The sequence below is a fragment of the Amphiprion ocellaris genome, chromosome 17, assembly GCF_022539595.1.
Source record: "Amphiprion ocellaris isolate individual 3 ecotype Okinawa chromosome 17, ASM2253959v1, whole genome shotgun sequence".
In the NCBI taxonomy this organism is placed as follows: Eukaryota; Metazoa; Chordata; class Actinopteri; family Pomacentridae; genus Amphiprion; species Amphiprion ocellaris.
The window spans coordinates 25,667,339-25,689,176 of record NC_072782.1 but is presented as its reverse complement, the minus strand read 5'-3'; the positions used below and the strand labels follow the sequence as shown (position 1 = coordinate 25,689,176).

Here is a 21,838-nt window from a genome sequence, read left to right as displayed (position 1 = left end):
TTAGGGGGCCTAAAATGTGCCAGGAAAACATCCCCCACGCCATTAGAGTACCGACACCAGTCTGGATTGTTGACACAAGGTTAGGTCCGTGGCTTCGTGCTGTTTATGCCCTTTCCGACCCCACCATCTGCAGCCTCAGCAGAAATCAAGGTTCATCGCACCAGGCTACATTTTTTTTTCTCCCAATATCTTCATCTGTCCAGTTTTGCTCAGTCTGCTCCTACCGCAGCCTCATATTTCTGTTCTTTGTTGACAGGAGTGTTACCTGGCCCAGTCTTGCGTTGTTGTAGCTCATCTGCCTCACAGTGTGATGTGTGCAATCGGAGATGCTTTTCTACTCACCTAAGTTATAAAGAATCTGAGTCACCGTAACCTTTCTTATTTATCAGCTTGAAACAGTGTGACTATTTGTCTTTGATCTCTCTTATCTTATTTTTTTCCTCTAGAGAACTGACAGTTGCTGGATTATCTTGCACCACTCTTGGTAAACTCTCGACACTGTTGTGCATTAAAATCCAGCAGATGAGTCATTTCAGAAGACACAAACCATCTGGCAGTCATGATTACGCCACAATCAAAGTCAATGAGATATATATGTTTTTTCTCCCATTCTGATGTTTGATGGGAACATTAACTGAAGCTCCTGACCTGTATCTGCATGATTTTGTGTGTTGCACTTCCCCCACATGATTAGCTGATTGGATAATTGCATGAATAAGCAGTTGAACAGGTGTTGCTAATAATATGCTTGGTGATTGAATGTGTAGCTGCAGGTACTGAAAGCTCAAACACACTCTCCTTGGAAATTCTGGAGTATGATTTTTACGTTACAACCCCGGCTCGGGTGGGGGGGACATAAACAGTTGTAGGTGGTAAAAATCAAATTATTTATTACAGAAAAGTTTGAACAAAAATGTGCAAGATATTATACAACTGAGGCAAAACTAAGGAAGAGGGCTGGTGGGTGCTGCTCAAATCAAAGAAAACAGCAAAACACAAGAAGAGTTCTCATAAGGAGAACTTAACACTACAATCGCGGTGGACAAAAGAAAAACGGAACAAAAAGGCTCACTACCTGGGAGATGACAAAACAAAACTACATGGGAGTCAGCACCCCTACTCCTGGTGAAAACTAGACAAAGGAAACTACCTGTAATGAAATGAAGCTGTATCAGTTTTTGATTCTAACCCTGGCCCAATTCCTATCACACAGACAATCTTGCCTCAACCACACAGGAACACAGAATGGCACGTTAGAAGTCAGCTGCCCCGTTCAGTTGAACTGCCAACTCTTTTAAAGGAGTTGGCAGTTTTCGGTTGGTCAGCCTGGTAAGCGCCGCACCAATCGCAGGACTCCTGGTCGCAGCCACGCCTCTGCTGTCACGGTCCAACCAGGGAGTGGGGATCACACAGCCCTATTTGCATAGCCACAACATTTGGTTAAAACACACACACACACACACACACGGGGTAAGAGGCGCTGGCCATAACAATGATAAAACTAGATGTGTATGCTGTAAACATACATAATTATGAAGGGGAAGTGTGAAAGGGACTAATTACAAGACAGTTAAGTGGAGGGAGGAACCTAGAAATCTGGAACGCAAGGAGTGGTATATTTCTGGAAACAGATGAATATGACAATGTCAGATATAAGAAAAAGAATGGGGCCTGGCTGGTACGTATGGTGGAGAGAGTGAAGTATAGGAAGGACATACACTCTGGAAATAGCACAGAGGAATATGAATATGAAATTCAGTGATGGTAGAAGGAGCAAGAGATCTGTCAAGAGCTCTCTGAAGGAGGTGAAAGGAAGTACAACTTCGAAAAAAAATAGATCCTGAAGCGCCAAAGGATTCTGTTTTTTACATTCTAGTACCCATGCATCGGGATATGGAAGGCCTTCCTTTCTTTAGGATAGTGTAGGTAGTATCTATACTCTGTGAGTATCCTAGCTAAATGGTGTTTGGTGACTTTAATTTGTCAAAGGGGTTAATGTGCTTTCCATTCATTAGCCATCACACTGAATATGAACATTTCTGCATCTGTTTTGTTACTTGATAATCAGAAGAAAAAACACTCAAACGCAGAAGCACAGACAATTGATGCTTACCTCAGGACACCTCTTTAGAAGTTGTAAGAAAAATTTGCCAAGATTGCTGGGCCTCATCATTTCTTGGCCGATAATCCACTTCTCGGTGTGTATAAATATATCTCCTGTACTCTCATTTCATTTTAAGGAGAGAAAAAAATGAGGGCATTGCAGCTTTTGGATGCCATCACTTCCAATATATAAAAAAGAACAGTAAACTAACTCGACTGTAGAATGCATCTGTTTATGACATGAAACTTGTATAATATTAATTAGGAGTTTCGGGGTTTGTAACAAGCTCATTTGTAACATGTTTCTCCTTTTCTGTTGTCTTCTCCCATTCCTCTCACTTCAGGCTCTGCTCTGCAGCGTCGCTGGCTAGTGGTCCAACTCCTGATGCAGGTGTGGCTGGCGGCGAATCCATCTCTCAGTGAGCGCCCATGCCCCAAGAGTTGTCGCTGTGATGGAAAAATTGTCTACTGTGAGTCAAGCGCCTTTCGTGATGTCCCTAAGAACCTCTCAGGAGGCTGTGAAGGTCTGTCGTTACGGTACAACAGCCTCGCCAGTCTCCGCGGAGGCCAGTTTGTAGGCCTCAACCACCTCATCTGGCTCTACTTGGACCATAATTACATTGCCTCTGTGGATGCAATGGCCTTCCAGGGGGTTCGCAGACTTAAAGAGCTGATCCTGAGTTCCAATAAGATCACATCGCTCCACAACACCACATTCCACCCTGTCCCCAATTTGCGTAACCTGGACTTGTCATACAATAAATTGCAAGCCTTGCAGCCTGGCCAGTTCCAAGGTCTGCGGAAGCTTCTCAGCCTTCACATACGCTCAAACTCTCTAAAAATTATCCCAGTGCGTCTGTTCCAAGATTGCAGAAATCTTGAGTTCCTTGATTTGGGTTACAACCGTTTGCGCAGCATCACTCGGAATGCTTTTTCAGGCCTTGTCAAGCTCACTGAGCTGCATCTAGAGCATAACCAATTCTCAAAGATCAATTTCTCCCATTTTCCTCGCCTGTACAATCTCCGGGCTCTTTACCTGCAGTGGAATCGCATTCGCTCGATGAGCCAGGGCCTGACCTGGACCTGGGCCTCCATCCAGAAACTAGACCTATCCGGGAATGATTTGACGGAAGTAGAAGCCGTAGTTTACCAATGCTTACCCAACCTGCAGACCCTCAACCTGGACTCCAACAAGCTGACCAATGTTTCTCAGGAGGTGGTTGATGCCTGGATCTCTTTGACTATGATTAGCTTAGCTGGGAATGTCTGGGACTGTGGCCCTGCCATTTGCCCTCTGGTGGCCTGGCTGAGAAACTTTAGAGGGGCAAAGGAGACAACCATGATTTGTGCCTCCCCCAAGAAAGCCCAGGGTGAGAAAGTGATGGATGCTGTGGAAGCTTTTGGTGTTTGTCAATTGAACCCTGCAACGACGCCCACAGTGAGTATTCCTCCAAACCCTTCCAGTGTCCCTGTGCAGACTGACCGTCGCCCGGCCATTCTGGCTTCGCCCACCGGTTCTGGAAAGAGAGGCGAGGGATCCCTTAGGAGTCCCACATCATCAGCGGTTACCCCACCTGTGGCACTACCCCCTGAGCAAGACTTGGAGCCTGTGTCCTTCCATAAGATTGTGGCCGGAAGCGTTGCCCTTTTTCTATCTGTTGCGATGATCCTGTTGGTGATCTACGTGTCTTGGAAGCGCTATCCCAGCAGTGTGAAGCAGCTGCAGGAGCATTCGGCAGCAGCCCGCAAACGTCGCAAGAAAGCTAGAGAGACAGAGCGCACCCTGAGCTCTCCCCTGCAGGAGTACTATGTGGACTACAAGCCCACCAATTCTGAGGCCATGGATGTGCTTGTCAATGGGACCGGACCATGCACCTATACCATCTCAGGCTCCCGAGAATGCGAGGTATGACCCACACCACCGCCACTCCTCCTAAACAAAACTCTGTCCACAGCGAGGCGACCAGAGGTAACTATTTATACTGCTTTGATAGATAAGTCTGCTACTTGATGGCTTAGCATTACACAGCAGGTTAGAAAAAATGCTGTGTATCCATGGAATATTACCAAACGAAGAAGAGGTGCTTGTTTTTGCGTCATTTTTTGTATAACAAGATATCACTTGTTTTCAGATGAGTGTTTGTATATTCGCTTAAACCCTAATCTCTGCTGAGATGCAAATGTTTGTTTTGCCACAGAATTGTGCAGAAATACAGATAAATGAGACCAATTACATATCCTATTCTAGATAATCTCGAGATTTAGCTATGGTGTTTGTGAGAAGACATTTGTGCTTGTTTAGGTAGTTGTTTGCTTCTATTTTGAGCTTGCTTATCACACACTTTCTGCTTTGTGTGTTGCCTCTAGTGCTGTTCACTTTTTGATGAGCAGGATTGTGTGGGGAGAATAGCTGAATGGTGGGAAGATTTACTTCTGGACACTGGATGTGAATGCTAATAGAGACTCTTGTCATTGAATAGAGCTTCCCCTGAGCTGATGACTTCACGCTTTCCTTTTGCATTGCTGTAACTCAAGATAGTTGCTGGAAAATATTTAATCTCATACTCCTCCAACAGCACTTCCTTTCTGCTTCTTTTATCCCTCCTTTTCATGCCGACTTGCTGAAGTTACTCACTTGTTTACTCACTTGCTTAATTGATTTGTGACGAATCAACCTAAATGCGCACTTTCACTGGCCGTTCACATTTCAGTTCACACAGGAATGAAAAAATACACACTTTTTTGACAGGAAGAAGGTAAGAGAAAGAAGCAGTCTTTGATAGTCCCAAAAAGGGTGACAATCGTTAGAAATGTTTTGTGCACAGGAAAGTGAATTTCTTCAAAACAGTATTTACAGACGACGACAATATGGGAATAACACTCTTTTTTTTTTCTTTTTCAGCTGCTACAGTCTTGTGTATCTGACATACTGTACTATCCTTGCTAAAAAAAAAAAAACAAACCTTTTATTCTACTTCAGTTTACTCAGGTTTTCCAACCGAAATAGCTAAGCTTCTGCAGAAATGTTTCTTATTACCGATCAACCAGCACATTTGTAACGGGAAACCAAGGATGAGCTAAGCCCACCTAGATGATCTGGTAACCCACAGTCCAAGGGTGGGGACCTAATAGGTGTAAAATCATATTTTGGTTAAGCTCTTTATGTATTTCCACATTACAACCCACCCACACTCACTCCAGTTACTAATGCTTTTGGCATTGGAATGAATTTCTGGCAGTTTTTTTTCTCAGGGGGAATGAGTGTAAATGCAAAGGTTTCAAAAGAAAAGGAGGTGGGCTTGATTATTCTTTTCCATACCTGGCACTGACTGCTTTACTTCCCTGCAGGCAGGTCGCTTGGCTATATGTAATACTTGCAGGTAGCTCACAGATTTGATGGTAAAACCGGAGCACAAATCACTGCTGCCATTTTGTTGTTGTTTATCCTGCCCTTTATGTAGCTTTCGAGTTGCTCCTCTGGGCTCCCATTACTGCTTGATATCGAGTGTGCATTTTTAATTGCAGTAATTGATTATTTCAGTGTTCTGCAGAGGGGAAACACATACATATGTAATTTTCAGTAGCTTTGTTTCATTCTGCACAACAAACACCAGATGATCTTCCATTTAATTATATGTGGTTGGTTATAATTTTGGCACATCTTTGTGGCTTCAACCCGATATACCATGACTATTTGCAATGGCATCTTTACAGATCAGAAAAAGGGCATGAGCACAGCAGGATCTCGCTTTTAAAATGCAGTCCATTAACCATTACAAACACTGATAAAAGGAACAAATACACACTGAAATAAAATGCACTATTATTATGGATGAGAACATTGCAAATATGTCACATCGACTAGCCCCTTTCAAAAATATAAAAATAAGCCTTTTTTTCCACTCTTGATGCTGGCCATTTTAATGTAAATGGTTATGTAGTTAATTTGAAAAGTACACTGCAGAAGACAGCTGCCCACAGAAATTAGATCAATACAAAGAAAGGTCAAATGATACTTGCAGTAAAGGTGAGCTCTGGAAATGGTATCTGTGTCTTTAATATTAACCCTGGAGGTGGTCTGTAAGCGATATGATTCTGTTCATTTCAGATCATTGCTAAACTTTTTCAGTAGTCAGTTCTTTTAAGCCATTTTTTAAAAATTATATATATCCAAAAATTACACAGTTGTCTCAGAGGTTTTACAATAAGCTGGCCTATAAAGTGGACCTTCACACTGGCATTTCTAAAAAGAGAACAATAATACCATATGCTACTAGTGTTTGACAGAAAACTGCTATTGTCAGCAGTGATAGAATATGAGGCAAACAATGGAACGCTATTGCACTCAGGATCAGGAGGAATTAACAACTCCAGGAAGGCGGTGATACTGTCACAGTAGGTGAAAGCAAACAAACAAAAAAAATCTGTTGGTTGAATTCCAATATGTGACATTACAAGGGATGAAATAGCTGAATTTCCTTCGTAATACTCACTTTAATTCCTGATGCCCCATGTTAGTTGAATTGAGTGTTATCAGACTATTGCATAGTGCAGGGAGGTGCTATAGGAAATGGTAAGTAAGAAAGACCTCCACTGTAAGGAGCCCCGTTAACAGCCTTTTATCTTGACTTGACTATTTTGCTGACTGTTTTATCCTATAAGCGAAATAAAGCAGGTATTAGCTCATATTAAGAAGGGGCAAAGGCCAAATCAACATCATAGATCCAGAGCAGTGTTACAACTTGAGGGGGAAAAAGGGTTCAGGAAATGTTTTCATTCATAAGCAATGAATAGCAAAGTGTTTTTGTTCTGATTTATGGCACATCAGCAATAGATCAAGCAAAGGAGGCTGATAAAGGGGAGATTTTGCTGAGCCGTTCACTAAACAAAAAATAATACTAAGCAGTAAAAAAAAAAAAAAAAAGAATGAAAACCTATCTCCAACACAGTGGTGGGAGTTGTGTTCCTATGAGCTGCAATTTGAACATTTTAGCAGGTTACATCTCTGATATTCCTCACATCCTAAAAGAAGCTTTAGAAGGAATCAGGCTGTTTTTGAACTATGAACATGCTGTAAATGTCAATGAAAAGTCATGTGAAGAAGGCTATTTTTATGAAACGGTGATATGTTATTGTGTAAGGGCTTGCAATTACATTGGCAGTCTTGCAGATTTGCAAACATACAGTATGTTCTCTTGAAGAACTCTGGATGTTTACCTTCTTTTTATCTGTTTAGCAGAAAAATATGGTACATATTAATCTAATGTCTTAGATTAATATGTACATTTAGAAAAGCATAACACCCACCCAAAGGCCGATTCAAGGCAGATATTAGTTGAAGTTGCAGATGTAGTAGAGGATCCCAGTTGTCCAATTTGCGCTAAGTGGCCATAGTTAGATTTTTTCCCATTCAAAATCACTCCTTACCCCGTGCTAATTGAGTTAATATATCTGCACTGGATTGCTCTTGTCAACAGTATTGCATTTTGGCATCTTACAGCTATACAGTCATGGACGAAAGTAATGGCACCCCTGGAATTTTTCCAGAAAATACATAATTTCTCCCAGGAACTGTTGCAGTTACAAATGTTTTTGGTATACACGTGTTTATTTCCTTGATGTGCATTGGAAAAACACAAAAAAGAAAAAGAAAAAAAACAAAATTGACCTAATTTTACACAAAACTCAAAAAATGAGCCGGACAAAATTGATGTCACCCTTTTAAAACTGTGTTTAAATCATTTTATTTCAAGCATGTGATGCTCGTTTAAACTCACCTGTGGCAAGTAACAGGTGCTAGCAATATAGAAATCACACTTGAAGCCAGTTAGAACGTATAAAACCTCAATCTTTGTGTTGTGTGCCTATGTGTGTCACACCAAGCATGGAGAAGAGAAAGAAGAGCCAGGAAGTGTCTGAGGACTTAAGAAGCAAAATATGGAAAAATATGAACAACCTCAAGGTTATAAGACCATCTCCAGAGATCTTGAAGTTCCTTTGTCCACTGTGTGTAATATAATCAAGAAGTTAATAACCCGTGGAACTGTGGCTAATCTTCCTGGACGGAGACGGAAGAGAAAAACTGATGAAAGAATACAATGCAGGATAGTTAGAATGGTGGAAAAACATCCTCAAGTAAACTTCTACACAAATTCAGTCTGTCCTGCAGACTCAGGATGCAAAAGTGTCAGCTGGGACCATACGTCATCATCTGAATGAGAAGAAGCGTTATGGCAGGAGACCAAGGAGAACCCCACTGCTGACAAAGACACATAAAAAAGCCAGACTGGAGTTTGTAAAAATGTACCTGAGTAAGCCTCAGTCCTTCTGGGAGAACATTTTGTGGACAGATGAGACTAAAGTAGAGCTTTTTGGAAAAGCATGTCATTCTACTGTTTACAGAAAACGGAATGAGGCCTACAAAGAAAAGAAAACAGTACCTACAGTTAAACATGGTGGAGGTTCACAGATGTTTTGGGGTTGTTTTGCTGCCTCTGGCACTGGGTGTCTTGATGATGTGCAAGGAATCATGAAATCTGGAGACTATCCAAATATTTTGGGCCACAATGTAGGGCCTAGTGTCAGAAAGCTGGGTCTGTGTCAGAGGTCATGGGTGTTCCAGCAGGACAATGACCCCAAACATACCTCAAATAGCACCAAGAAATGGTTGGAGACAAAGCACTGGAGAGTTCTGAAGTGACCAACAATGAATCTGGATCTAAATCCCATTAAACACCTATGGAAAGATCTGAAAATTGCTGTTGCAAGAAGGCACCCTTCAAATATGAGAGACCTGGAGCAGTTTGCAAAAGAAGAGTGGTTCAAAATTCCATTTGAGAGATGTAAGAAGCTTGTTGATGGTTATAGGAAGTGATTGGTTTCAGTTATTTCTTCCAAAGGGTGTGCAACCAAATATTGAGTTGAGGATGGCAACAATTTTGTCTGGCCCTTTTTTTGAATTTTGAGTAAAATTCTGTCAATTTTGGCTTTTTTGTGTGTTTTTCCAATGCACATCGAGGAAATAAACACGTGCCATACCAAAAAACATTTGTAATTTCAACAATTTCTTGGAGAAATGGTGTATTTTCTGGAAAAATTCCAGGGGTGCCAATACTTTCATCCATGACTGTACCTGCATAGTTGTAGTCATAATACATGAAAACTCTTGGAACCATTTTGCATAAAGTGAAAGTGAAACCCATGTATCCTGCTAATTCTTGTCAGATTAGCTGTCCTGCTTCCTCACACTTCCTTTTCATTCCAACTCTCCTCCATTTGTCATTTTTTCCCTGAGATACCCTTTAAAATGCATTCTCTCCAACCTTATCTGTCCTTCTATCTCATCTTAAAACATTGTTGAGGGGAGACAGGAACTATCTGTCAGCAGTCCACAAAGTCCCGAGTTCATCTTGCAATATGCTCCGATCTTGTTTCTACACTTTGGTGCCTCCACATAGACATAAATCACTCGACAGAACGCTGCTGCACCTGCTGCAATCTGCCCACCTCGCAGCCCCGCTACCTCTCCTCAGGTTCGAGGACATAGCAGCTCATGTCTGTTCAACCCTCCTGAGTGGGAATTGTTTTTTTTTTTCTTTTTTCAGTCTGTGTCACTCTTTTCTTTCATTTGGAGTCTGTGCCATCACTATATACTAACCCTTGACCTCTTCACATAATTGTCCTTAATCATTTCCTCGGTCTACTTGACATGAATGGCAGCCTTTTTAGTGAACCGCCTGAAGGTGGTGCAATCCCGGTTTTTCTACGTCACTCCTGCCGTCCCACAGAGAGGATTATTTCTGTCATTTCATTTTGATCTCCCTTTGATCTCTTCTATTCTACCTGTAGCCTGCTCCTGACGTGGAAAGTGGACTTCACCTAAACTCATGTCCGATGTCACCTTTTCATGTATCGGAACATCATTCTGTGGCCCTTGCCATGTATTTCCCCCAACCTATTTTTCACCCAGGCGGCACTCCAGGGTAACATTTGTAGTGTTTCAATTCAAATACAATTCATTCATTCTCTCCCCGTCTCCTTTCACTTTGTAAAATACTCATGTTTATAGCAACCCTATCATCATTCTTTAGCTTCTACCACCTTCAATTCTCTATTAGTTCTATCCTGCTCCTGGTGTAAAACCATGTGAACTACACAGAAAGCACTTTTTTCCAAGGGGCACCTTGTAGCTAAAATGTTCTCTGATAAGGATTTTGATTGTATGCCAAACCCACTCCACCAGCTTACTTTATACCTTCCTTTTCTTAGCGAGTTCTGAAACTCATTTCTAGCGACAGGACTATTCCATGGCCTTTTGACTCTACCTCCTCATCCCTTCTTCTGATACCGCTGCTGACCTTTTCCAAACTACAATCATCCACTTACTATAATGTCACACTGCATACAGCCGTCTTTGAAGTAATTAATGTTGCTTCTATTTTTAAGAAGCCCACACTCCTCTGGTGCTAAAACCTATACAGCTATATGACACCCACTTCTTTTAAACGTACCTTCAACCAACCACAACCTACAATGTAAAGAGAAATGAATCTTCTTTTTTTTTTTAAACATCTGTTGACTTTTAAAACAGTAGATCCTCAAATGCCATTGCATGTTTCCTGCTGACTAATGGCCTTTTCTTCACTTTATCATTCTCATAGGGATGTCACAATAAAAAAAAAAAAGACTTTTCTATATATCATCTGCTGCGCTAAAATATTAATTCATCACTCAAGGAGATCAAATTAGTCATTGGATAAGTTATTTAAACCATTAAGGCAGAATGGTGGACAAAAGCTGTTTGAACTACAGGACTACTTTCATAAAATTAATATTTTATGATCAGAAGGACAATTTGAGGATGTCATCTTGGGATTTAGGTTTTTTCAGAACTATCTGACATTTACAGCCTATACAATTAATTTAAAATGACTTACAGTTCAACAAGGAATATATCTTAATTATCTGTAATCAATGCTTGACCTTTTTCACCAAGTTATCTATGCAGTAAGCATCTTGGTTACCTGCATATTTTCAGTTATGCTGGTGGCACTGAACTCTACCTTCATATTACAATTTGTTAAACAAAATAAAGACTGGCGTTGGTAAAATAAACCAGGATTTAAAATTGGATAGCATGTCACCAGGGCAAGTGTCATGACCATCACAACCTTCTCGTGACAGAAAAACTAAAAATAAGTCAAATTTATCAGCTTAATTAAAATAACAAAAAAGCAGTTGGCATGTTTAGGACATTTTTAGTTGTTTTGTGCAGCTTATTGTGTTGTTCTTTTTTTCTTTATTGCTGGTATTGTTTGGGGAATTTGATACCTTTGAGTCATTTGAAGACTATTATAAAGACTTTTTTAAAAATGTAAAATCAAAATAATTCAAAGAACATAGGTGGTTTTGAAGGTAAAGTATATTGTTATTTTACTATATTGCCCATTACTCCTGAAAAGTAGTGGTTATATCTTAAGAAATGATGTGGACTCACTGTCTCCCTGTTGCTCTTTCCATCCCTCTGCAGTAAAAGGTCACAGTGTCAGATTGTTAATTGCTCAGAAAAAAATCAACACAAACACTGGGAGGCCAGCCAAGGGCATAAGCTATCTGTAATTCAGTGGGGAGGCTGAACTTCTCGATGCAAGTGTCTTCAGTCAACAATTAGCCATGTGGGAGACTTCAAACATGCACTGCACATGAGAGAACATCTCTCTCATCCGCTAATCCTGTCTGTTTCACACTCTGGTTCCATGCTGCTGCTTTCTGCACTGCTGTTTGATCCATGCTTAATGAGGGTGTTAGATCACCAATATAGCAATTACATTACCTGGAAAAGAGGCAAGACTCTTTTCTCTTTCCTCCCAGTTTTCACAGAGCAACCCAAGTGCATCATTAATGCTAAGCTTCCTGAATGTACTGCCCCGGTTATCTTTTCCTCTTCTTCGGTGATACTCATCCTAACACCTTTTTTACAGTATGAATGTACTTGCTTTGTACCCACTTGCTCGGCAATTATTATTATTTTTCCCCCTACTCATCTGTTCACTTTCAAAGCCATTTTTCAAAGCTTAGCTCATTTGTTTTGCAGACGTCCCTTTCCTGTTTTACTACCTCGTACTTGCTTCACTATGTACTGATGAAGTGCAGCTGCTCTACACAGCTATTGAACCCCCCATATGGATGGAGAAGGTGCAATGGCATATTGTAACTGATTGTAGGTGGACAAAGAAAAAAAAAGAAAAACTGGAATTACTGATAGAACAAATTCCAAAAGAGTATTATCACATTAGAGCAGCACCCTGGCGGGATGTGTGTTTGGCTCATCAACTCATTTCTGACACTGTATTTGCTTACAGCAGCAGCAATTAAAAACGTGTTTTAAACTCTAAATTAGCATCTACCCTACAGTGATTCTTCACTGAAACATTTATTGCAGTATTTCACAATAAAAACTGTCCCTGTTGGAATAACTGTGCAGAAAAAATACTAAAATCCTATTTGTTTAAAACCTCTAAAAATATGCTTTTCACTCTTCTGCAGACTGAATAATTTCAAAGTCATTTGAATTGTATTTCTGAGACCTTTACATTTTCAAGATCCATCATTAGTTAAACCCTGTGGCTAAGATGACTTCTATCAACCTTTACCAAGCTATTCATTTGAATAATTTTGAGAAATGTGCTTTTACTAATATTATATGCTAAATGTTCTCTAGCTTTAAGCAGTATTATTATAGGTAATTTAAAGAAGAAGCCTGGCTATTTATACACATAATCCTCCATAATAGGTGCAAATAACATATAAAATACATGCAATAAAAATATATAGAATATAAAGAAGTACCATAAACACCTACTATATTATGTATGACACATGCAAAAAAAAAGAAAAGCTGTTTACAATTCTCCAATGTTTAATCTAATCTGATGAAAATTTTAGTAAACGCCTCAATTGAAAAAAAAATGTGACAGACTTATTAACACATATAAAGATTTGTGTCTAAGGTGTGCTCTTCCACACTAGATCTGTTGTGTAAATAGACAAATAGATAGATACTTTATTAATCCCGAGGGAAATTCAAGTGTAGGACTAGATGTTGATATCCCTTCTTGCATACATTAGGCATCTAAGACTCTATGGGATGGTCAAATGAGTGTGAGCATCCTCTGGGTTATCAAGTGGGCGCCCTCCTTCATCGGTGTTTTGCTGATAGGCCCACAACACCTCCAGAGGGTTCAGCAGTGATCTCAGGTGGGAAGCAGAGCTTTTTGTCCAGGTCTGCCAGCATGCTCCAATTGCAATGTCCAGATCCTGGGCAGATGAGAGGGGCCCGCCCAAAAGGACCCTCACCCTCCCGGACAAATGTTGTTTCTTGCCATCGCGTTGACATGGGTTAAAGGGCATTAACACTCATATACTCCGTCTCCAGCACTAGTGCCAGACACAGGCCTTGAGCGAGGCTGGTCTTGCAGCCCACTAAGATGTGTTTGAGTGTAGCTGAGTGCAGCTAATCAAACGATACTTCAGTTTGGAAACAGATTTAAGGGATTCTTTAGTTTTTGTTTTGTTGGAAAATACCAGAATGAGCACAAAGACAAGACTGATAAAAAATGAGATTTTGTAGCTACATATACACAGATCAGCCACAACATTAACCTACAGACAGGTTAAGTGAATGACATTGATCTTCTAGTTACAATGCAATGTTCTGCCGGGAAATCATGGATCCAGGCATCAGTGTGGATGTTGCTTTGACAGGTTCCACCTACCTAAACATCACTGCAGAACATATGTTCCTCCTCACATGGCAAAAACACTCCCGTAGTAGCTGTCTCCCTTAGTAGGATACCAAAAAAAAACTGCTCAGGAGCGACTCAAGGAACACAACAAAGAGGCTGAAGCATTGACCTGGCTTCTAAATTCCCCAAATCTCAATCTGATCAAGCATCTGAGAGATGTGCCGGAACAAGCCTGATGCATGGAAGTCCCACTTTGCAACCCACAGGATCCAAAAGCCAACATGCAAGTACTAGACAACACAGGAACTATTCAGGCCCCAGTGGATTAGCGATATCAGACTACTTCTAGCATTACCAGTGTGTCATAAAACATGTCCATTCTCTCCTTTGTAGCAGGTTTGTTTGCAATATTTAATGCACATTGGCTAAATGTAGGGTTAGATGACATTAGCATGGATCCAGCCCTATGATGCTCTCAGTTTTTCCCATTACTGTGTGACTTTTTTTTTTTTTTTGTAAAAGTAACACCACCACCTTTCCCATTAGATTCAAATACCTGCACACCAGAATGTTTGAGGAGCGATGAGTCATTAATGGACCTTTCCCTGAGTACACTGTTAAGTACCTGTAGGAGTGCATCTACTGAGGCCTAAAGTGCTGTAAAATGAAGAAATAAAAAGCGACAAAGCCATCACTGTGACAGGCATTTTTAATCACTCTTTTCTTCTTTGAAATCTTAGGGACACTCACCATTGAGTGAAGCACTTCTGCTGAAGTTATGCAGACTTGTTCGCTCTCACCAAAAAATGATGTGCAATTTAATGAATTGACAATGAGTCAAGCATAATTAGCCCGTCATCCTTGCATAACGCCGCTGTCAGACGGAAATATTTTAGCTTTCTAAAGCCAGTTTTATATTTTGTTTTAATAGGTTTCATGGGGCCTAGTGTCAAAAATCTGACTTTGGATTAAAGGCCTGCATCTTTCAAGGAACTAAACTCTCAATTCATTACTTCTTAGAATGAGTTGTTATGTGATTCTATGGCTCGTTCTAATTAACTAACTACCATAATTAAAAGGAATGCTATTGAAGTATCTGATCTGATATGAGTTCTGATAGTTGTTGACCATAAAGTGAACCTTTAACTAACAGGAGGTAGTGAGTATTGAGGAATGTCTTTTCGGCTCCAGAAATCCTATGTTATGTTGACCTTGGAGTCCACTGTTAACCTATTGCTGATTTGTAATCCTTAGGAATGCACAGAAGGGGAGTCTTGTCTGAGGAGTTATCATTCTTTAGTGGGGATGTAAACCAGATGCTGTAATTCTATACGTTTTCAGAAGGTATAAAAACTGACCGTTGGTCTTTGTTCGAGGAGGATCATTGGGCGACATCCTTCCAGACAACTTCTGTCTGTATGATACTGTTCTTTCTTTTAATAAAGTTCTTATTAAGAAAGTCAGTGTCAACGGGCGTTTCTTCTCCACCTGCACATCACGGACATCAGAGAAACAACGACACTATGCAGTAGGAGAGAGGGGTAGATGCTTTGTCTGTGCAGTTCTATGTGGGTGGACAGAGGATTAGGAATCAAAAAGATCCGTGCCTCAGTTGGATTTTTGAGTCTATATGGCTATTTTAGACCAGCTGCTCACTTCATAGCGCTATTTATATGCAGTGCAATAGTGTCTCTGTATTTAACCATGAAACGAGGCGAGGATGTATATAATTTTAAAGTTTTTTTTTTTCAGTTTTGTAACATCTCAGGACCTCTTATTGGGGTCAGCACTCCAGCGCATCCTTGGCACACCAGCTGTTTTCACTTAACTGATTAGAGCTCTCCTCTTCAGTGTGTGGGGGTGTACATGCTGCGCTAGACTGACACCTCCCTGAGTGTCCTGGTGGATTTCTTGCACTTGTTAGGATGTAAAAATGCATATCTTTATTTACACTCGTGGACATTAATGTCAGTCTTATACACGAGGTCGCACGAGTTCCTATGCAATGAAAGCGTACCCAGAAAGTGATTAGACGCCACTGGTCACACGAGGGTAATGAATAAATGATAAGCAGCTGTGCTCCTGGGGATAAATAAAGTTTTCTGAATCAATCTGATGGTGTTAAACACAACTCTAGCATGCTGTGGCGTTGTTAGAATATTAACATCTTGCGTTGCCTTTGTAAAAATCTGCATTTTGTGCTGGCAAACCATGCAAATTCCAGCTTGGAACAAAGGTGACTGCATAAGTGGGAATGATGGCTTAATCTCTGCTCCCACCACAGTCGAAGAGTTGTTTGTGCTTTTATTGGCACTGACAGCATTAAAGCCGCCCTGTCCAGCGAATGCAACAGGCAGGGAGGACAGACTGGCAGCAAGGCAGGTAGCGAACCTGGCAGAGAGGCACGTTCGACATGATGGAGCAGTCGACAGGCAGACAGGAGAAGCAGTTAGAAAAGCCAGAGAAATCAGGCAGTCATCCAAACTCGACAGCTAGATTGGCAGGCGTCCGTCCACAAAGACACACAGGCCTTTGTCCACAGATAGCTGTCCGTCCTGTGATCGGTGATGCTTCAGAGTTCTTTTTTTGAAATATGAAAATAAGGCAGAGGCACGATCCAGCAATCTGGAATGCTTTCTCTCTTTCCCCTCATCGGTCAGATAAAAACTTCTATGAAGTCAAGATAGTGTCCGTGTCCTTGGAATTAAAGGGGCTACTTTCAATCAAAACTTTCTCAGTTAATTATGTGGCTTGGACTGAAACATTACTTCGGAGATGAACACACAAGTGTGCAATTGAATTTACTGATAGCCCACGAGGGCTGGTGTAAATAACACTGGAGCTACTTTAATTAACATGGCAGAGTCCTCACTGCAGGGTCAGATAAACTCATTGATGATCAACAATGAATTGAGTTGAATTAAAAGACAAATTATAATAATAATAATGATAGTAATGCTAATAATAATCAACAATAATTCATGTTAATGTAGGTTTTCTGGCATGCTCAATAGGAGTTTCAAACCAATTTTCAAAATAACAGCTTCTAGGCTTATTTATGGTATAAATATTAAAAACTACAGGGCAAAAACCAAACAAACAAAACAGTTTGAACCATTTAAATCAGGACACTGCAGCTTAATGGGTAGGGCAGTTAATATAATGTGCATTCACGCTTGCGAAATTTGTTTGAAAGGACGTTCACATCAACACACACAATTTCCCTTTTCTAAATTTCAACTTCAATCCACTCAAGTCATTTTCCATACATCGTTTATATGAAAGGCAGCATGCACATGTGAGGGCATTTCCATTTCTACATGTTACACCAGACCATCAGAAACCATAACATGGCAGCAAAAAGCAATCAGACATCAATTTGTGATACTGCTGTGATGTGCTGCCAGTCTTTTATGCCGTACGTATAAAAACTCACATGAAGGGCTGTGAGTGAGTGAGTGAAATATATTGATGTGGAAATCTAACGAAATTTTCCCGGGCCTTTCAGCTTTCATCTCTCCTGCAGCATGTAGGTGTCGGAGCAGGCTGCCTGCATGTGCTGCATCCACTCATGTCGGCATTCAAAGTAACCTTCATCTCCCCCAGCTAGGCTATTCTCGGAGGTTTCATTCCGTTGTGTCTCCTATTCCCTTTTTTTTTTTTTAAAGCCCTTTTCTCTGCTGTGTCAAGCACATATTATTTTTAGTTAATTACCTGTCTCTGTCAACCTCTAGCATCCCACACTGTGGCCTCACCGCATAAGCCTGAATGCAGGTTGTCTGCTGCTGCGGGAAAATATACACCTCCTGTGATTGATGACTTCTGTCCTCCCATAGCTTTCACTTCAGCATTCCGGCCTTGCATGTCCAAGCTGCAGAGAACATAGTACAAACACATGTTCTATGAATAAGTCCCAACCCGTGGAGCAGTTTTCTCTTCACGGGAGGTGTTCCAAACATCTTGAGACAGTTGTGAAAAGACAAGGAGAAAGGAAGGACTAGCAGCTGTGGTGTTATTGTTCTCCAATACTCAGGCGATATCAGTCCTACATGGTCCCTGTAACAAATGTCATATAATTTCAAGCCATCTTTAACAGTAAAATATAATGGTCCCTCCCATTGATTGGATTAGCAAGGTAATAAAAGCACTGTATTGACAAAAGTGACAATGGATGCTTTGGGGATTGATTGTGCCATGATGCTAGTGAGGCTATTTAGGGACCGGAGGCCCTACTCCGTGTTCATTGACTGTACCTTGAAATGTGAAAATAATCAGAGGTAATAATAATCAGAAAAGGAAGCAATGAAAGAGAAAGTCACCTTAGTGGCTGTTATTACACATTTTAAAAACCTTGGACATCTTTTAAAACCTACCATAACAATAACTGGGAATGGTCCTGCTCACATAATTGCAAATTGGTGTTCAACTCAACATTATCGTTATTATTGTCTCTGCACTTATTTCTAAGGATACAGTGCAAAATAAAGAGCTTTGGGTGCTTATTGACCCTCTCCTTCCCTATGTATACTCTTTTAAAGCATATTTAATTGCCTTCCTTGTCCCAGTGTCCTGCCAATAGAGGTTTGTGGTATCAGGTTGCCAGGTTTGTTCAGTAACAGGTCAAAGCTACATTAACTTCAAGCATCTTCTACAGCAACACATCTCCAATATCTGGCCTAATCGTCAGAAGTCACAATACAGTGTAATGTAGTAGGCAAGAAGGAGGAATGGAATTAAATAATGAACTTTTTGTTCACTAGGACTTTGGGTCTCCAGAGCAGTTCCCTTCTTTTCATGGCAAGTTTTGGTATTAAATATTTGTTAGAGTTGCATTGTGCCACCCTAAATTAATAAATCCCAGCCAATAAGAGGACTAAGCATATTTAATTTGTACAGTAGCCACTAGTGAGCCTTACATGATCTGAGAAGCATACTCCATTGAGTGTGCATAAAGAGAATAAAGCACTCGTATTTCAAAATATTGGACCCTACATTGTCACCTATTACCCTTGTAATGGCTTATATATTGGAAGACACGGTGGTAGTTCATGCTAGAGAACTGCTTGTGCTACTAAGCTGATGGTCTTGTATTGAACAAACAACAAAAAACATCTAAGAATCCTGCAGAAGGATCATCTTCCATACTGTTTCCCTGCTTAAACACTCAATGTGCTGCAGTTAGCCAAATAATCATATGTAAAAATTGAACTGTTGCTTGATAATAGTCAATAATTGCACATTTTTGCATTCCCCATGTTCATAACTATTCTTTTCCAGACAGTCTTGCATCAAATATGTAAGGTAGATTCAGTAGGGGACCATCAAAAGCCTCCTAAATCATTCCATTCATTCATATTACCTAAAATGCAGCCTTTGAGGTGTGATCTCTGCTGCTGTTTTGCCACTGATTATAGCCATTAACGAGCATTCTGCCTGTGAATGGGGTCACAATCCTCAGTGTCACAGCATTCATCATCAAATAGGATCCTCTCTGTGCTTTTATCAACCAATAGCATCCCTGTAATGTGTAGATTTGGATGTATGTGCGTCACAGTGAATGACAATAGAATATTTTAATCACATCAGCCGTTCTCCTCCAACTCGTTTCTGATGTTTCGAACTGCTCACTTCTTCGGCGAGTATGATCTCCCCTGTGAGATAACCGAGCCCTTGTGTGTTTAAAGAACCTTTAACAGCGGTGCTATTTTCAGAGAACTATTGAAATAGTTGTGTACTTGACCCATGACGATGAAATTCTGCATTCTCTTTTTTTTCTTCTTCTAAACCAATAAACTACCCATGAATTAAACAGTTAAGCACATTTTTTTGGCCACATCATTTAATCAAGGCAAGTGGAGGTTAGTTTTTTTTTTCTTCAATTTTCCTCATAATAAAGGCCAGTGCAGGGCAGTAATCAACATCAAGCTAACAAGATTTGCATCAACAAATTGATGTTTTGGACCTGTGACCGCTATAGCTGATGAAGGTAGAATAATCTGCACAGTGCGCATGAGTGCCTGCATGAGATTAAAGCAGTGGGTGTCAATCTGGTTATCCGTTCAAGCGTGAATTAAATCACCTGCAGAAATGATTTTTTAAAACGTACAGTACAGACAGAGCAATGGTGACAAACAGGAATGGTACAATAACACACTCCCAAGGTACTGAGGGCCTTACTCTATTTCTCAGACTTTTTTTTTTTTCCTCGGTGGAACATTTTACGCTGTCACCTAAATTTATCAAGTCAGCTGCAAAGAAAGGTGTGCTACAGAGAGGGCAGAGAAAAAGCAATGGAAAATTACAAGTTGAGCCAAAAAGACAGGAGTAGACAAAAGGAGAAAAGAGGGAGAAATGGGTAGGTGGACCGGGAGTGATGTAGGATTTAAGGAGAGAGAAAAATTGATAGTTGGAAGGGGAGAGTAGGGCACACACAGTCGCTCTCACAGCTCTTCTCTGACCTGAGAGGCACAGCCTGTTTGATTTAGTGCCAATCAGAGTTTTTAATGTCTGCGCAGCGCATCATAATTTATTAGGATTATCATAAACTTGTGCTGGGAGAAGGAGCAGGGCACTTGTGCCTCCCTCTCAGAATGAATTACTCGCTGCAAGCCGGAGCGTCAATCAGGCCAGAAATGGCGAAACCAGCTTTTCTCCCCACTTTGTTTTTTTTTTGTCTTGTTTTTATTCTTCCTAGCAGCCTTTCCATGCAGCCCTTCAGAGCCAGAACCCACAATAAATATTCATCCCATCATATTCCACCCCCAGAAGGAGCCAAGGATATTAGGTGAAGGAGAGCTAAAGGCAGGTTTTAATTACATTCCGGCTTGGAGGAGTGTCTCTGTCGTCAACATCGAGGAGAGGGGGATTTTGGGGGGGTTACATGGCTGGATGTATTCCTGTTAGCACAATGAATAATTCCACAGCTTCTCCCCACATTCATGTGATTCTCATATTGATTTCATAGGCTCTCCAGCCTCTTGTGGCTGCTGAGCTCCCTGTTTCATTTTAACACTTTGTAAAGGAACACTTGTGGCTTTGGCTGTTTTCTAGAAGACTGAAATATACACTCTTATCTCCTATCTAAGCCTTTTCATTCCATTTTGATCATGCAGAAGATGGGAAGAGTCATTGAGGGTATTTCATTCAATATGGCTGGTAAAGTTTGCTTGTAGTCGTCCGAGATTAAGAATCCTCTTCACCTACTTTAACCTCTTCACCTTGATGAACTGGTGCTGGATTCATTTGCTCAGGATAAGAAATTGGCAAGCTTGGTCGGATATAACTTGATTTTTTCAAGATGTGAAAAACAAACATATCTCCACGATTCTATACAACTGAATTGCAACAGAAGATACAATCTGAATAAAAATAGTTATTATATTCTGTGAGTTTTTTTTTCCCACTAAAACCCATCGGCTAATGATTTTTGTCTGCTTTAAGGTTATGTTTAGGCAGCACTTGGATACAAAGAAAAGATTTTGATGTACCTTAATACAGAAAAAGTTCACAATGATTCAAGACACAAAACTGAAAATCACAATTTTCCTCGACCTTAACCAAAACCGAACCACAGGCTGGACTCTGGATTCAAACTCTGTCTCTGATGTGAGAATCAGTCTTTGTACTCTCTCTGGCTTACTCACTTCATAAATGTAGTGCTTCAATCGCCCCCGAAACTCCCCTCAATCTAATCCAGCCAGCAATTGCTGTGCACCAAAATGTAACTATGAAAGCAATTTACTTGTGTAAAAATGCAATTTCTAAACCAAATATTAACTCGTGTAGAGTTCATTCACATGCCCACTGCAGAATCCTCAGATGTTCCCTGGCTGTAATTGCCAATTGTGTTTTTTTTTTTTTTTTTTTAAGTAAAAGTGGAGAAAAATGAATATTTGAAGTCTTAATAATAAACTTGTCTGAAATTTTCTTTAAAAATCAAGTTTCAGTTTTCTCATTTCCAATACAGAAACCTACCAAAAATTGGATTTGGA

The 21,838-nt window shown here is 40.5% G+C and overlaps 1 protein-coding gene across 2 annotated transcripts in view; it reads left to right on the top strand.

The window, feature by feature from the left end:
- The window catches only part of LOC111563720 (leucine-rich repeat transmembrane neuronal protein 4), a 110,117-nt gene that overhangs the window by 9,816 nt on the left and 78,463 nt on the right, over window positions 1-21,838 (top strand). Inside the window, exon 2 of one of the 2 annotated variants that reach the window (XR_008604562.1) lies at window positions 2,448-4,072. Coding sequence is in view for 1 of the 2 variants with exons in the window: in XM_023262948.3 (XP_023118716.2) it covers window positions 2,448-4,009 (1,562 nt within the window). In the remaining variant the exon portion in view is untranslated. The remainder of the gene's footprint in view (window positions 1-2,447; window positions 4,073-21,838) is intronic. The other variant, XM_023262948.3, reaches the window with a different exon arrangement.